The sequence below is a fragment of the Cyclopterus lumpus genome, chromosome 10 (assembly GCF_009769545.1).
Source record: "Cyclopterus lumpus isolate fCycLum1 chromosome 10, fCycLum1.pri, whole genome shotgun sequence".
Lineage (NCBI taxonomy): Eukaryota > Metazoa > Chordata > Actinopteri > Perciformes > Cyclopteridae > Cyclopterus > Cyclopterus lumpus.
The window spans coordinates 12,274,994-12,292,760 of NC_046975.1; the positions used below are offsets into that span (position 1 = coordinate 12,274,994).

The 17,767-nt window shown below is 42.3% G+C and overlaps 2 protein-coding genes across 9 annotated transcripts in view; both read right to left on the minus strand.

Annotated features, from left to right (window-relative positions):
• Window positions 1–8,178, minus strand: part of LOC117737160 (amyloid-beta A4 precursor protein-binding family B member 2) — a 35,384-nt gene extending 27,206 nt beyond the window's left edge. For 2 of the 5 annotated variants that reach the window (XM_034542886.1, XM_034542883.1), the window contains exons 1-6: window positions 7,619–8,178; window positions 3,476–4,761; window positions 2,598–2,812; window positions 1,917–2,081; window positions 1,237–1,322; window positions 1,054–1,114 (exon numbers count right to left, since the gene is read on the minus strand). In XM_034542886.1, coding sequence (XP_034398777.1) covers window positions 1,054–1,114; window positions 1,237–1,322; window positions 1,917–2,081; window positions 2,598–2,812; window positions 3,476–4,730 — 1,782 coding nt within the window. In that variant the 5' untranslated portion in view covers window positions 4,731–4,761; window positions 7,619–8,178. Of the gene's footprint in view, window positions 1–1,053; window positions 1,115–1,236; window positions 1,323–1,916; window positions 2,082–2,597; window positions 2,813–3,475; window positions 4,762–7,248 lie in introns of all 5 variants that reach the window. The other 3 variants (XM_034542887.1, XM_034542885.1, XM_034542884.1) reach the window with 3 other exon arrangements.
• A 110-nt stretch (window positions 8,179–8,288) lies between these two features.
• Window positions 8,289–16,277, minus strand: dele1 (DAP3 binding cell death enhancer 1). 4 transcript variants are annotated; one of them, XM_034542893.1, is made up of 12 exons: window positions 16,113–16,277; window positions 14,966–15,098; window positions 14,440–14,542; window positions 13,693–13,837; window positions 13,365–13,580; window positions 13,159–13,241; window positions 12,961–13,054; window positions 12,682–12,824; window positions 12,399–12,557; window positions 9,836–9,928; window positions 9,225–9,378; window positions 8,289–9,057 (listed from the first exon to the last, which is right to left on the minus strand). In XM_034542893.1, exons 1-12 carry the CDS (start codon window positions 16,141–16,143, stop codon window positions 8,804–8,806), a joined length of 1,608 nt encoding a protein of 535 aa, XP_034398784.1. In that variant the 5' UTR covers window positions 16,144–16,277; the 3' UTR covers window positions 8,289–8,803. The 4 variants fall into 4 exon arrangements, with proteins under 4 accessions (XP_034398784.1, XP_034398783.1, XP_034398782.1 ...); XM_034542892.1 differs by having other exon boundaries at window positions 8,289–9,060; XM_034542891.1 differs by having other exon boundaries at window positions 9,219–9,378.
• Window positions 16,278–17,767: the final 1,490 nt, after the last annotated feature.

The following is a 17,767-nucleotide window of genomic DNA, read 5'->3' on the forward strand; positions in this document are numbered from 1 at the left end:
GCGTTTCACTGAGATATCTGAATATCTCAAGCTTTTTTTTTACTTACTTAATACTTAATAAAACATGTGTAAATCTCATTTCCTGTCCTTTGTGATTCCATTTTTTTAAACAAAACCAGAGTAAACAAGAACACTTCCACTTTTATTTTGGTTTTTGGGTCTAAAATACAATATAACATTTGCCTTTATTCAATGCCTTCTTATTGCAGAAAAGTGAGCGTGCAACACTCAACTGATAATGTTTGGTTGATTAAATATGTTGTTTGCAATAATGGTCAATTGTGTTTACGATCAAAGATATGCTATTCATCTGGCAGAAAATGAGATTCACCATAGTTCAGTTCACAAAGTAACCACTGAGTGGCACTGCAACAAACAGAGGGAGAGGACAGAATGCCAGTAAAGAGGTTATTATTACATCATACAAGTCTGGCGACTACCCTTCTTTAACACATACATGATTTGCTGAAAGACTCATTTTTGGTTCAAAAATAAAGTCTGACTGACTTCATAACAAAGGATAATGTGCTCTTCAAATTTTAGAGTTACCAAATAGTAATTTGAATGTGTAATACTATATTACCAAGTATTAATAGTATTTCAATGCAAGTCTAATAGTTGAACTCTCACTTTTAGACAATTTGGGGCCTTTGCTTGTAATTGTAATTGAGTCCCAACTGATCACCGCACACATTGTGTGTCTTTAAGCAAAACAAATCATAATAATAATAATAATGATCCATTTAATTTATATAGCGTTTTTTGAGATACTCAAAGACACTTTACATGTTACATTATACAACGTAGACACAGCTACGGGGAGCAATGCAGGGTTAAGTGTCTTGCTCAAGGACACATAGGGCGGGTATTGAACTGCTAACCCCCTAATTATCCCCTTCTTCAGTGAATACATCTGCAAACTGTGACACCATACAGACACGAGCAATGGATCATTATTCATTTGTCCAGCAAAAATCCCAGCAGATAGTTGTTCTTGGCCACAAACACAAATGTTAAGTCTGTTGTTGTAATATGTTGTTGTTTTGATCTTACCATTGCCTCTGGATTGGAGAAGGTATTGTTGAGGTCCACTGTCTCTAGCTGGGCTGCGGCGCTGCAGGGAAACATCAGACATAACAAATAGCCAGAGTATGTTTCCTAAAATAGTACATGAAATTACACAAATCTAGAAATGATACATAAGTCTTCACTGTAGAGTATGTCAACGTGTGTTACTTGAGTTTAAGTGACGCATAGCGGAGGGTAGCCCCTTCAAACGCCTTGAGACTGGGATCTGGATAGACTGGATAGTCCTTCAGCTCCTGCAGCCAAACAGACAGACATTCAGAGACACACACACTGGTGAGGGAATGAAGTAGATACAATACAGGCAGATTACCATATTTGATCTCATGTGCTTTGTAATAACTGAGGATGTTAATACTCCTTTTAACTTAATATGAGAGATATTCATCTTTGTTGAATATGCACCTCAGACCAGCCTGGACTGAGATTACAGTGTCCTCATTTCAATCTAATAAATGAAGTCGTGAAAGCAGAGATATAACACCACCAAGCTTTGACGGAAAGATACATACTAGAGAGAGTTATGCAAAAATGAACTGAAATTGACCAAAGCAAAAAAAGAAGAAGCAGCTATGTACAGACAGTCTACTGTACTGAAGGATTACAGTGTGTCCCCCTATGTAACAGTATGACTCTTCATGTTATTAATAGTGATTGGATGACCGAGAGCAGATCAGTGTGTTCTTTTTAATTTAATAGCACACTTGCAACATTTCCATTCAGGCCAATAAACAATAACACGTAATAACTAACAATAAAATATATTACAACTTTTACAGAGAGAGAGATATGATTGTGAATACCCAAATAAATGTGACTGTGTGACTCACATTGGCTGTGCAGGCGGTAGTGTTGATATTTGGTCCAGAAAAGGTGACATCATCTAAAAGGGTGGAGGAGGAGGAGGGGGAGGGAGAGGGAGAGGGAGAGGGGGAGGAGCCAGAGGGGGAGGGGACCAGCTCCACCGAGCTGTCAGATATCAGACTGCTGGGGCGCTGTGGGAGACGGAGAGAGAAGCAACATGAGCAAACAGAGACAGACAGGATGGTCACAATATATTGGACTAAGATTGTATTCTTGGCAGTGTATACTGTATATGATAATAATGGAGGTTCCTCCATGTCCACAGCTACACAACAACGGGCTTTTTAAGTAACACATATAAAACAATTTAATTCTTGACTGAAATGCATGTTTGAGTTTTCATAGTGGAGGAGACCTGTCATTGCCACCCAATTTATGAGGATAGCATAACTTTTTCTTAATATCCCAACATTTGACTCCCAGAATTCAGTTTGTTTGCTGACCATGTAACCTTTAAACTGCTATTATTCATGTATTTAACATAATAACATATTGTGTATTTTCTCTGGAGATTGAGAATATTGCCATTGAACAATCTCCAGTTTTAATAAAAATAAATACTAGAACTTCAAAGCCCAACACTGAGTGAACCTGGATATGTAGCTTTGCACACTAATGTTTGGCCCGTGGTTCTGTGGCCCTCTCACCTCGTTTGGAGGCTTGAGAGAGTCCTGTGTCTCCTGTTGTGGGTCGTGCTCGGTGTCTGTGTCTGGCCCGTTGTTGGGAGAGGTGTGCTGGTCGCCGGAGGCAACAGGTCGGTGGTACTGTGTGGTGCCAGTGGGGATGTGCCAGAAATAGATCTCTGATGAATCTGAGATTTCCCGCCAGCCCGGGGGCAGGTCCCCCTCACTCCATACATCTGCTGGATGACAGTGACGCACAAACACATACATATGAGTGCATTACATAAACATTAACATATGCATGCTTGCACACAGGAGGGCTCTGCAAAGAAAAAGCTGACAAACAAATGACAAAAAAAGCTGTGTACACACACACACACACACACAGGGATGGACAGGTTACATATCAGTAATGGTCAGCCTTAGTTTCTGTTGTCATGGCAACTCTGGGGTTCATCCCCTGTAGTCGGACCTAGTGGGCATTTTCTGTGTTCCTGTCTACCTTCTTATATTTCTCTCCATTCCCTCATATTCTCAAACTATTGCTGTGTCATGCATTCTTGGCAATCATCTCTTACTAAATACAGCGGTGCTTTTCCCCCCCTTTTTTCCATCCTATTTCCCACCCTGCAGTCTGCAGTACCCTTCTGCCCATCCTAATCATTCTGCACCATAAGGTGGCTCACAGGGGCCTGAAAGGTCCCAGCAGTATTGCCGGAGTGAGTAGCTTAAGAAGAGGCTTTTGGTAAATTTCCAGATCAGATAGTCTGTAGGAGGTAGAAGGAGGCAGAGAGAAGGAGTGGGAATGAAAGGACAGCGCAATAGAGGCATGATTAAAGGCTGACACAGATATGCAAATAGAAAAGAAATAGCAGATGAAAAGACAAAGACACATATCGAACCTGTCTCCCGTGGAGTCTGAGGAGAGGATGTCTCCTGGGACAGGGTGGTCCAGCTGGAGTCTTCATCTTCTGATGGAGTTTCAGGAGTCAGATCCATTCTTAAGCCCACTTTAGGGAGCCCACTCTTAGGTTCAGGATCTGGCAGGGCAGGGGGTGCCCGGTTCCTGGTAGGGGTGTTCCTCTCTGCAACCCGGGCCTGTTTAGGGGAAGAAGGTGGGTACTGTTGCAGGAACTGGTTCTCATTGTTGGGGTGCAGCTCGACCTTGATAACCCGGGGCTGGGAGCTCCGAGGTGGTTTTGCAGGACTGCGTGGAGTAGGCTGAACCTGGACACAGAGCTCCTCTCTGATCTGGGCTGGAGCATAGCTCTGGAGGAGGTGTTGGTTGTCTGGGACCCACTCTGGGCTGTTGGTGGACGAGGAGGACGTGGGGGAAAGCGGGGCTTCCAACACCACTGGTAGCAGGGGCTGCCTTGGTGGAGGTGTGGGGTCATCTTCCTCCTCCTCCACCACTGGCTCCACCACTTCCTTCTCTTCCTGGCAGGTCCGCTTGCTGATGGGCTTCTCCTCCTTTTGGCTCTCCCTCTCCTTTGCAGGGCTGGCCTGCTCTTTCTCTGGGGAGGGCTGCTGCTTCTTCTCCTCCTTTTCCTCTTTGTTTCCCCAACTGAGGTCTAAATCCCAGCCCTTCTCGTGATACTCCAAGAAGCTCTTGGTCCTTCTACGGAACGGGGGCAGCTGCGAGTTGTCTTTTTCTAATTCTAACCAGTCAGAAGTGGGATTATTGATGAGATCATTGTGAATTTTGCCCTCTGTATTGGCCCGGCTCAGCTCCAACTGTTGGCTCTCAGCTCGTCTCTGCATGTTAGCCCCATTCTTGGCCAATTTGGGGTTGGTTGTATTAAACAGCGAAGAGGAAGACGAGGAGGAGTAGAGGGCAGAGCTGGAGGAGGACTTGGTGGGGAGACCCCTCCCTCTGGTTCCAGGTTGTTTTTTAGAGGACAAAGCCAAGTTGTCACTTATCCCCATGGCGCTCCGCACACTGGTCATTGTATACCTCTGACGGCTCCTTGGCAAGGTGGCCGAACTTCCACTTTCCATGGACTCCTTGATGACATCTCGCCCAAGCAACTGGTTGTATGAAGAGCGAAGGCTAAGCGAGGCGGGAGGTGTGGCAGAGGGGCCGCTGCGATTAGCCAGACCCACATTAGAGGGGGAGGAGCCAGAGCGAGAGAGAGGAGGAGTTTGTACTGACGTCATGGCTGACTGGAAATACAGTGCCGTGATAGAGCTGATGAGAGAAGAGACACAGTCAGTAGTCATGTAACAGTGTATAACCTAAACGAATATAACGCAACTTACACTGGGTTTTTTAGGTTGATGCAAATGTTGATAGAGATTGTAAAAATATCAATGTCAATATATATACACTGTATACATATATATATATATGATAAGGATCCTTAACCTGGATTTTTTTCATTATATTTTGAAGATAGAAAGATAGACAAGGAAGTGTTCCTCATTTTCCCTAAGTCAGGCAGAGTACAATAACACTCCTTCCTGTGGGAGCAAGCTCCTTTTATGCTTTCTCAGCTCCATGGCTAGAAGATGGTTAGTCACTGGGTTAGTATATTTTTAAAAGATTTTTTTTCTGGCCTTTTCGACATACATCTTGCACTGAACTACTATGCTACAAATAATACAATACAATATTATTCTTAAAATGATTTCTGGCCCAATCCGTGTGTATCTTTGACATCATCTCAGGGTTGTGACATCATCTCAGGGTTGTGACATCATCAAGTTGAGACGTTCATTGCTGTGTCTCTCATTTGCATTTCTCTGAAGTGACAACGGAGCACAGAGCAGATAACAGCATCCTGCTCTTTGCTGTCATGCTGCAGCTCAGCCAGTCTGAGAGGCTTTTATTGATACACTATGGTGCTGATTATTTTCCAGTCTTACGCCCTTTTACACATAAGGTGCCTCTGTTGAAGTGTTATAAAAAACACTGCATCAAAGAAAAAAAGCTGAATTTCATTTGCATGATATTGGGAGTGAGTCATGTATTCATCCAGGGTCTGCATGGAAAGCTGGAGCTGAGCATTAAGCCAGTCTGTGGGGGAGAAGTGGCAGCTCTCTGCTAACTAGCTAACCGTGTCTCTTTTATCTCTGGGTGGATCAGCCCTGTGATGCTGAACACAGGCAGATGGATAGCAACAGAGACAGTAGCAGAGATACATTGTGATTTTAAGACACAGCACACGTATGGGCAGCTTCACTGTCACTCCTGTTTTTGAACCATCTATTTGGGTTGCAACTCTGTGGGAAGCTGGTAAACTACTGAACACGGACAGAGGTAGAATGACATGCCCAGGCACGCAAGCATAATGTATAAACATCCTGTCGCCCGATCAAGTACACACACACGCCTAAAAAACAACGCTGCAGTTATGACCAGTGCCTTTTCTCAGAAAGATGGAAAATACAAACACAGCAGATTTTAAAGCACAACATGTTCTTGGGAAAAGACAGAGGCAGGATTTTTGGAAAGAGCAGAATCCTTGGACACGGCACTTTGTTCATGCGGGGCCCCTATCCGCTCCCCTCTCCCTGGGTGGTTGTCGTGTTGTCCCTCTGTCACTGGGCAAGACATCCAAAACAACCTGTTTGTGCTGAATCTGCGCTCATGCTCCAGGGCTGTGATCAGACACAAACACAGCGTCAACAGGTACAAACTACCTGCACTGAGCCCTGCAGTCTCAGCAGAATACCAGCTTTTCTCAATCGACATTGCTTTTGTCAAAGATCTTGCAGCTCGAATTGGTTTGTTACCACTCTAACTAATGGACTACAGTGTCCGTCGGCTCAAATTGAATTATTGGCCTCATAATCTTTCAGATAAAGATGTAAAAAAATACATTCACAGCAAGCTAAAAGCCTCAAAAGCTGGAGATTCAAGCCTTCCACCAGAAAGCCACAAATTGAGCCTGAAGATGAAAATCACAGGAAATATGTTGCATAACTCCGAGGACGAATTACACATCCTGACACAACCCCTATAACAGACGAGGAGTAGTAACTAAGCAAACAGCATTTCAACTCCTCAGTGTTCCTTTTTTTTCTATTATTTGTGTACTGTTATAGATGAGTTGCAGACATACTGGACCATCCTTTTCTTTCTTTATCCCCGACAATGCCAGATCTCCATTAGTTAAACAAAGTGGAATGAAGAGAGGATGTGAGGGGAGTGGGGAGGAGAGCGGACGGTTATTAACGAGGGAGAACGCCATGAGAATGACACAGCAGTTTGCAGGACAGTGGGGTATAGTCAACACACAGAGGAAGTTCAACTGTTGTTCTCAATACATCTGTTGTGCTCTCCAACAGCAGAGGTCACGGCACAGCAGCAAAATGTGTAACCTTAATAAATGATTGTGCAACAATAAACTCATCGTTACATCCTGTTGCTGCTCTTCGAGTGTGCTCTGCTTACAATACAGTAAAATGTACAGTAATACAAGACAGTCAAACAAGCATATATGTAAGTCTTGCTTAACAATAATAATAATAATACAACTTCTTACACAATACAAGGTCATCAAAGTAAAGTGTCCAAACATGATCCTTATCTGCTCAAGCCGTTTTTACAGAGTATTTGCACACCTGAAGGTCACCCTAAAGAAACATACTTCATATCAATATGCTTTGGATATTCATCATCAGGTAATACAGAGATCATAGCCTGAGAAGAAATCATCATTTATCAACTTACTCTCTGTAATGGGAGGCCTCTTTCCTCAACTCTGAACTGCACCCACTGCTTCAGAAATGAAATGCAACAGATGAAAGCACAATCTGGGGACACCATTAACTTGAAAAGTCGATGATGTCACGGGTGGACTATTCTAGCCCCTCTTTCCTTGCTGCCGTCTTAATAAACTCAGAAACCGCGTTGGATCATCTTTAAATCCACCATGACGCCGAGGCAGCATATAGGTGGAGTTGCCATTATTGCGGAAGCAAAGCTGTCGATATGTGAACAGACGCAGTCAATCTTCAGCACCCAGCCCTCCTCTCCCTCACCGCCGCCGCACTGGGAGGGGAGCGCATCCCATCGAGTTCATCTATTTACATCCACTCACCGCTTCAGTCAGCCTCCGGGTTTCTGCGCCTCGGCTCCCACGACGACACACTCACACACTTACACGCACACACAGTAGTGAGCAGGTCCGAGGTCGCCAGCCGCTTTTAAGTTCCACTCCGCCCGTAGGTGCAGCCGCCCGCCCGTATCGGATCACATCATCTGCCCTCCCAGCCCGGCTCGGTGTTCGCTGGCGGCCAAGCTGAGCTTTCTCTCTGCGCCAGAGGATCCCGGAGCGGCGCGGCGGAGCGCTCAGCGAGCCGGCCAATCAGCGGCGCGGACGCAGGACGCTCGGCTCACGGACTAGACGCAACCATAATAAATCGACTGGCGTTACTTTGCAACTCAGGTAATGAATTCACACATCATCGGAGTCTTACGTCATGCAGCAGTCTGAAGAAAATATGAATGGCCGGGTTTATAGTGATGATCACATCTTCCTCTATAGAATGATGATCACATCACAGCTTTAGGTCTCCTTGGATAAATATTGTGAGCATTTACTCAAAGTGGTCCTACTTTTATGTCGGAAAGTTATTCTGATACAGAAGACACGTCCACAGCCTCCTTAATTAAGTTATTGTTAAAAAAGGATAACAAGACTCCTTGAAATACTATTTTGCACACCCGTGAATTTGAACTGCAATTACAAAGTAACAAGGCAGCCATAGCAGCTTTTAGGGATCATGTATTTTAATGGTTTTATACTGTTTTTGTTCTTTTACAAAATATACAGTAAGTGTATTACTGAATGTTAAGATAAGTACTTTGGCAGTTTCAGCAATAGAGCAGAAAGAATAATAATATGTCTCTTTTGTACATGGTTAAGACCCACATAAGATGCTCAACCTCCCCAAATGCAGATATCACATTTCATACTCACAGGATAACTTGAGTCACAGAAATCACTAATGTATAGAAACAAAAAATAAAAAAAGCTTATCATATTTCATTCTCCACATAATAATAAAACCTGATATCCAACAACTCATTCAGCTTTATAAAACATCTCACTCTGTCACACACACACACACACACACACACACACACACACACACACACACACACACACACACACACACTTCACAATATGTACACACCTAACACACTTTGACCTTTCTTCTCTGGTGAAAATACATTCAAGCTATGAAATACATTCCTCTGTTTGACTGGTGCTGGCTGATAACTATCCGATCCCTACAGTCCACTGGCAGGCTCCTCCCTCAGCGCTTTGTGGATAAAGGTGAAGCGGTGTGGAGGACAGCAGCGGGGGGACACACAGGCTCCCGGTGCTCCAGGAGTGAGGCAGGAGTGGTAGGGCGACAGGGCGACTGGAGGAGGGAGGGACACGACTGGCTAGAGAGGAGAGCGGCTGCTGGAGCTGCCGGTCTGCTGCAGAGAAACACGGAGATGAACGGATGCAGCGCAACACTGCATCTTCTGCTGAGAAGGAGATGGAGACGGATAAGAAAAATCAATTGCTGATTTTCACAGATATTATCACTGCCGTCTTGGCTCATTAAAAGACATGCAGGGCCAGCATTAACAAATGCACAAAATGAAATAACTAATACAAATGTGAAATGTTCCATTTTGCCTACCCTTACTGAGTATATCATTCAGAGGTGCCAGTAAGATCTTCGCCTGCTTGTTGCCTGCGTGAGCGGCTCGCTTGTAGTATTCAATCGCTGTCCTCTGATTCTGCTGCACACCAAAGCCTCTCTCAAAACATTGACCTAAAAACAGCAGGGCGGTGTCGTCCTGCGCACATGATCAACAATAAACATGTGATTATGACTATTTAATCTTCAAGAACATGAGTAGGTGCTGGCATTTGTGCAGAGACAGGCAGGAAACCTAATAGTACATGTTATAAACCAACACCAGGAATATAAATAGCCTATATGGAGTGAGGAGGGAATATGTCACTATTTAAAGAAGCACCACAGCTCTGTGTGACTCAACAATGGGACAATCAGCCGTGCTGTAGCTCTAAAGTGATTTGAAGTAACAGTAATTAACACTATTTGCTTCAACACAACTGCAGCATCAAGTGTAAGTAGGGAGGTTTTAAAAATAAGCTGGGAATACTAAAAAGCAGGAGACAGTGGGGATACCCTGTTGACAAATACAGAATGAATGTACACCGGGAAGGGAGGTGAAATCTCAGCAATAAAGCTATAGATAAAACTCTAGAAGCATCTAGAAGGGCACTCACTCCGCTCTCTGCCGCCATCTTTAGGTACTTGACCGACCTGCTCCCGTCTCTTACTGGCTCCTGAGTGTAGACCGAGGCCAGGCAGACCTGAGCCTGAAGAGGAAGAGGAGCAGAGAGTTGGTTCACTTCTGTTAGATACACCGGCAAGCACTATTCCATGACACTTTGCCATGATTAGGTTTGTTATCATGCTCCTTGATGTATTTTACTAATGCAGCACATCTACCGCCTGAATGGACAATTGTGCTTTACAATGCAAAAATACAACGACACTAATATATAACTTTCTACTATATTGTAGATTTCAGGTCAAAGTATGTTGTATATGACATAATTAATATCGCCCAGAAGCTAATGTGACGTTTAGATGAGGGCTCTGGTGCGATTGAATCCCTTCCAGAAGCTTTGTATTCCAGCCTTGAACTGCAGTGTATTTTTGGAGACTTTGTTAAATAAATCAATAACGATAATTGCAACACTGAATGTTTTCTATGACTATTTATAAATCCTTCCTTGTAGAAAACCTCTATTATTTTTGTTAGCCGCCCACAAGCAATTCCAGATGCCTTTGGTCTTTCGACCAATCAGAGGCTGATACCCAACTGCTTGCTACCTCTGTTCTCAAACCCAATTACAAGAGATTAAAAACCGTATATGGTAATAATGTTTAATACGGCAACTGCGAGCGGTAGAATAAATGCTCAAAAATAGTGTGTGTTTTATTTGACCTTCAAGGCTTCAGAATACATAAAAAAACCACACATTTATAAATATAAATGGGCTAAAAGGCTTATAGTTGTTAACTAAACCGAGTAATTTGCATTATAAAACCCACCCTCTATCAGATCGTCTCGGGGGTCCTATTGTTAACAAAAGAGAATCCATTTACAAACTCTCACAACTCCTGCAGTATAATAATCCAGTCGTACGCTTACTTCATCCCAAACACAAGCACATTAGAAGTACTGAGCATACGACGAGATAAAAAGAAAAGAAGACTTGGATTATACTTCCATGTTATACTATATTATTATATCATTAAACAGATGTTTTGATGTAGTTTTGCTGTTGTTAAACGCGGTGCCCAAGTTTTTTGATTCTCCCTTCACCTTGGAGGAATGCACTACCTTTAATTCTTTAACCTTTATTCGAGAATCAAAGTTAACACAGAGTGAGCTAGCAGACTATTAATACTGAGTGTTGCCTCTGTTCTCTTTAAATTTCAAAGTGAGCCAACATGCACAGCGGGACCCTGAAACTGAAGCAGCTAAATGGAATTCAGCGAACACTTATATTTATTTACTTACCGTATTTTCCGCACTATAGGGCGCACTGGATTATAAGGCGCACTGTCAATGAATGGTCTATTTTCGATCTTTTTTCATATATAAAGTGCACCCGACTATAAGTCAGTCAAACTTTTTTAAACATGTTCACAATAACTCAACCTAGTTCAGTTGTAACACGTAAAAAAACCAGTCTGATACCGCTAAATCAAAACGTTAGCGTAACTCTGTGTGGTCTTCTTTACTTGGCGCAGGTCATCTTGCTTCCTCCACTTCCGTACCATTGATTCATTAATGTTGAATTCTCTCGCAGCGGCTCTATTCCCATGTTCTACTGCGTGACTGATAGCCTTGAGTTTGAAGTCCTCGTCGTAAGCGTGTCTCTTGACAGGTGCCATTGTGGGGTCCTTATACACACACACACTGTAATATTATGGTGAAGCACAGTATGTATTACTCCGCGACGCTCCTGACTACGGTAGCCGCAAAGGGGCGTTCACACCACATCTGGTAGCGCTGGAAGCGGAAGTTATCGAGACAGAGTCGGTGAAAATCCCCGAGCTGTGTGAGCCTACGGGTGATGTTATGAACCCAAACACCAGGACGTTAGATGTTCCGACGTTTATGGGATGTCCACAACAAGTATAAAGCAGAACTAGTGGTTATTTCGACCGCGGTGCATGGTGGAATTTATAATAGTTTTTACCGAGACAAGCCACGGAGATAAGCTACGCCCCCTTTTCGCAACTGGTTGCGAAAGACACAAATGAACACAACTTGACTGGCGAATAAACTGACGCGAGTTATAAAGCCGTTTGGTGTGAACGCACCATAATGCTACAAGCGGTGCGGCTTTGTAGTTTACCAAAGTCGTACTAAAACATTTTGACAGAGCGCCGTGTACCACACAAAATCGCTTCGAGGTCAGTAAGCACAACCAGAATTAATTCATAAAAAAGGCGCTCCGGATTATAAGGCGCACTGTCATTTTTTATGAGAAAATTAAAGGCTTTTAAGTGCGCCTTAAAGTGCGGAAAATACGGTAATTATTTATACCTGTGCTTTTCCTACTGTGGCATGTTAAAACAAATCTGCTGACAGAAGATTTCTAAATACATTCTTAATTTATTAAAAGTTGAAGTAGTTTGATATCTCATCATTATGAGATGTGGAAAAGAACAATTTTAAGTATTGTCAAACAGTACTTGAATGTACAAGACATTATATGAAGAAAAAAAAAAAAGAAGAGTTAATAAGATTTTGTGATGATTTCCTACCTTGCTTATTCCAGCTGCAGCAGCCTGTTCTAGAAAGTCGATGGCTGCGTTCAGCTCCTCTAAACTCTGGTGCCCCCTGTTGGTCAGAAGCAGCTTGGCATAGCGGTACTGAGCCTGTTTGTGACCAGCAACTGCTGCCTGCCAGTAGTAATACAGAGCCTGGAAAAGAAAACACACAAGAATCCTCTCAAGACTGGTTTCTCACATAGGAGTTAAGTAAGTATGATGTTTTTCAGAATGTAGAAGAACTCAAGAAAGTCAAGTGTGCCGTCTTGATTCTCACCGTCTCTTTGTCCTTGACGACTCCTCTACCTTTCTCATAGCACACACCCGTGTTAAACTGGGCCTTGCTGTAACCCTGCTCAGCTGCAGCTACAAAACATGTAAAAGCCTCCTCGTAGTTTTCACTCTTGGTACTTTCTAAACCTGCCAAAAACAGAGAGAAGAAGAGATCAGCTACAGACAAAGGAAAACAAATATTGTCTAATATGCAAAGAACTTGAAGTAACTTGAACTAAAAAGTCTTCATTGGAGTAGGAATGAAAGTGTGAAAATTCAGTACCAATGATGTTGAGGATAACAGGAATGTTGGTATCTCCCACACGTCCGAGATTCAGTGCTGCTCCTGCTAGCCTCTCCTCATCAGACAGCAGGTCCTGAAATCAAAGAGAATAATAAAAAATAAAAAATAAATCAAGATTGCAAGAATAAAGAAATGTATGCATCTTTTATGAACATGAACTTGACGGTAGAGGTCCACCTTGTCATTGGCATCTCTTGTCTCTATGTTGTCTCGGTCGGCATCATTCTGCAGAGGACAGGATGCTGACAGAAGCGATTCCTCTGCGAGGCAAGAACAATGGTTTATTATCCTGCTCCCACAAATACTCGGTGAACAACATTTTGAGATACATATTATTTGTAAACAATCTTTAAACTACGACTACCAGACAGCTCCAAACAAACCAGGGATAGGAGAATCCAGGTGCAGGAGTGCCCCCTGTTGGTCAGAGATGGAGCAGTCAGCTGTCAGATGGGCCTGCTCACTGCCACTGTGAAGACTGGCATCGCCTGAACTGCTGCTGCTGCTGCTGCTGCGAACCTGATCTTGGGTCCGTCTCTCTGGCACCTCCTGCAGACACAATACACTCCTTCCTCTGGGAAGGACATCTCGTCTAGACACTAGAGAAGCCAGACAGGTGCAACAAAACAAAGTCAGGCTTCTGATCACAAGATTATATGAAAAGGTCAACCACCAGTTGGCTTTTTGCTTCTTTACAATAATGCGACTCACAGATCTCCAGCAGAATGCGGTAGCCACACTTGTGCAGGGTGGAAGGTGCCGTCAGGGCTCCGGGGATAGGACTTGGCTCAGAGCTTGAGGCAAACTGGGAGTGGATCCTCCTGCAGATCTGCATGAATAGAACTGCTGCAGCACCCTGTGGAGAAACACTTATTGATTCATTCCCTGCTACTAACATACTGTAATCCAGGGATGGTCAGCCATGAAGAGGCATCACTCGGCCAGTCTTCAGTCAATCCAGAAGTCTACACACTATAAGCCCTCCTTTCATTAGTTTTTTTTGCGTTTGTATGCACACAAAAAACAGTGTTTTCAGATAAATCAGGTTATAAAGGAAATCCAAAAGCCCATTTATATGCAGTGAGATTGGTCGGGAAGAAAACCGACAGACTTTGGGTGTCCATGACACATTGTTGGCCACCCTGCTGTATATTTGATAAAGGAGTAGTAATCAAGGAAGACCACTAAGTGGTGCTAAAGGAAAGAATCAGCTCATTGCGAAGAGAGATAATAGTGAGGGTAAGAAGTGTTTGTGACCAACTATGAACTATATCATGTCGTGAGCCAAATATGCCAAAATGCTAATTATTCATATTTGTTTAATGGTTGCATTTATTTTTACTTAAAAGTTTGAACTTCTACTAACATTTACTGTGATTCCCTTGAGTATTAGTTTATACACAATTAGGAAATGTGTTTGGTCTTTTACATCTGAAAATGTCATAACAGAAGACGTACAAATCCCACAGCATCCAGGGCTGTGTAAGGTGGAAGCTCAGCAAAGCCAAGATGAAAGGTCCTCCGTTTCTTCCTCTTCTCTCCATCCTCCTCTTTTTGAGAACTGACAGAAAAACAGCACAAACATAAAACATTTGTTATTTTATTATGGCATCACAGAAATATTCTGCTTCAGGCACAAGGCTTTGTTTCGGTGCCCTCAACTAACTTTCTCCATGCTTACAGGAGATGCTACTGGATGATGCAACCAGCTGAAAGAGAGGCAGTGGGGGTGCTACAAGTCAAGAACGGGTTCAAAGGAACAAGACAGGAATGGGATGAGGGTAGTCTGAGGTCCGACCTTAATTCAAAGGTTTTATTTTCATCAGCTAATAAAATGGCCGGTGGTTCGAGGGCAAAGCAGTCATGAGATCAAAGTAAGAGTCTCTATGCTTTTCTTTACTAATTTGCTAGTTTTTTCCCCTATCAGACCTGAACAAAGTTTGAACAGCAGAACAAGAAAGGAGGGTCGAAGTGTGGAAAGTACCTGCCATCAGAAGAGTGTTGAGAGGTGGAGAGGACAACTGAGCTGTTAATGACCTCAGCCTCACCCAGTCCCTGAGACTGGCCCTGGTTCTGGGGCAGTCGCAGGGGGTTGCTGCCATGGCATCGATGCAGAACTGAGAAGTGATGGGAAGAGAAAAACAGCAGAAATTAGACATTAATGTTCAACATTCAAATTCCATACATGGTTCAGCCTCCTAAAAACTATGTTTTTTTAAAAATTTAATTTAATTTTTATAAATACTAGGACATTTCCTGGAACGAATGTATATGAAATTAAGTATAGAGTAAAAAAAGTAAACATTTAGTCATCATCCCTTTATAATTGGAACTTAACTCTCTATGCATGTTCACCTGTAAACTGGCTTGACTGTCGACACATTTCATATTTTTGCATATGGTAGCTGACCTAAGACTGGAATTATTTAGAGAGACATGAACACCGTCTCACCTTCGACTATAATGAGCACCACATTACAAAATCCTTTTCAGGAAACTTTCTACAAATGTGCAAATACTAATGGTAGTAGAACATGTGTAGCGGCACTTCTACAGTATCAACGTCCTAAAATATTATCTAACAAAGAAAGAATAGGGGTTTTACCTCATGCTAATTTTGTATAGGTTTCCCAAAATATGTGCAGTTCAGTAAACCCCAAACGTAAGTTATGCAGTCCATGACATGCTAACTAGAAAGTAATAAAATACATAAATGTATTCATTTGGTATTGAACTGAAGATTTAAAAAAAATAGACAATAGAGACGAAGACATATAATACATAAAGTATGTGTATATATATATATTCATCTAAACAAACATGTATTTATTCATCGAAAGGTCTGAGACCAAAACGGGAGCTAACTAAACTAACAACACTCACTTTGACCAAAATAAACCGGGGGGGGGCGGTGTCAGTTACACTTAGAGAGTAAAGTTAGAAACTAGCGAAAGAAACTAACGTGTTTTATGTAAAGTATTTTACTTCACTGTTATTTTAAAACAACTGAGAGCTAACGTCACACTGTATCACGATAACTGTTGTTTATTTCGTAATAGTGACAGGCTACTTAATGAAACAACTTGGCACGTGACGTTAAAAATAGAATGTGTCAATAAAATTCCTCTCACCTCTTCCAACAAAACCTTGAACTCTCCACATGGTTAGTCTTTGTTTATAGCAGCCTTAAGCGAAAATGCATGTTTATTTTCCTCGGAGGGTCGTCTGGACCCATGAACAGCGTAAGCAGTCCGTCCACTCCAGCAGCTTAAACCAGATGAACCCGTACACCGGAAAAGGACCCGGAAGTGTCTCACATGACGCAACTCAGAGAGTCTGAATAGTTGATTCACTGCGTCACAGCGCCACTATGCGGTATGACGGGGTACGACTGTCTCACATGTTTCATTCTTTCAGCACAAAGTGGTTCTAATATAGGCTGATGGAGGTATTTTAGACAAGGCCAACCAAATTATATGAATAAAGTTTAGTTTCGTGTGAAACAAGATTTGACCATGGCCGTCCGTAGCTTAGAAGATGTGCTTTTTTTATTACAAAGATTTGATTTCCTCTTTACAAAGAAGATGACAACTGGATGACACATGGTGAGAGTGCTCTTAATAAGGTATTTATCTCTCTTTTTGAAATAATCAAATATATATGTACAGGCTGCATGGATAGGGGACAGTTTTTAAATTAAGCAACCTTTTGCCATTTATTCAAAGACTTCTTGGTCTGTCTGTCTGTCTGTCTGTCTGTCTGTCTATTTATCTATCTATCTATCTCGATTTATCTATTGTCTGTCTATCTATCTATCTATCTATCTATCTATCTATCTATCTATCTATCTATCTATCTATCTATCTATCTATCTATCTATCTATCTATCTATCTATCTATCTATCTATCTATCTATCTATCTGAATAAAGCATTCACTCATGGGTTCGGTGTAGATTTCCACCCCCCAGAGCTCATCAGTCACCCTGCAGGACGATTTTCTTTACTTGGCCGATAGATCAAACAGTGACGCATGTCCCGATTCTTACTGGAAACACACGCTCTTCTAGTCAGATGGGACTAAAGGGGGGCTGAAGGGAGGAGATCTGCAGCTGTAAAGTCAGATTAAACTTGGAATAATTCACTTCTTGACCAGTTTCCATGGTGACATAGTCATCAAGTCTTTCACTTACCATCTTCTTTGGGCAAATAATCTAGCCTGCAGTAGTTTGGATGAAAAGATCTCTCTCTGCCCTGCCAAATGATATTCGCTGATTCGCCAGAGGCCAAATTTGTCTGGGCAATATGGAAAACACAGAGTTGAGCTGGAAGCAGAGTCCCACCAGACATGACTAATTGAGCAGTTTGTGTTTACCCATGTTTTAGTCTCTACTTGAGTTCTCGAGTTTGGGAAAATTAAATCAAGGCGATGCCTTATTAAGTGCTAAGCAATTTTTGAAATCCCATTTGCTTTATTTTGGTAACTTTTAAACCATTTCCCCCTGACACTGGAGTTTACAACTTTCTGGCTGCCTGCTTGTTGTTGGCAGCTGTTGTAACATTTACTCAATTACTTTCCTGAAGTACAATTTATAGGTACTTATACTATACTTAAGTACTTTCATTGGATGCTACTTTATAAATCTATAGTTATACTTTTCATATTAAGGTTTTAAAAACATACAACATATAAACACATTGTTAATAACTTTAAAGCAGTGTCTTTTCATGTTTCAGATGTATGAGTTCAGAATATGAATGCATTACTTTAATACAGTACTTCTCTAA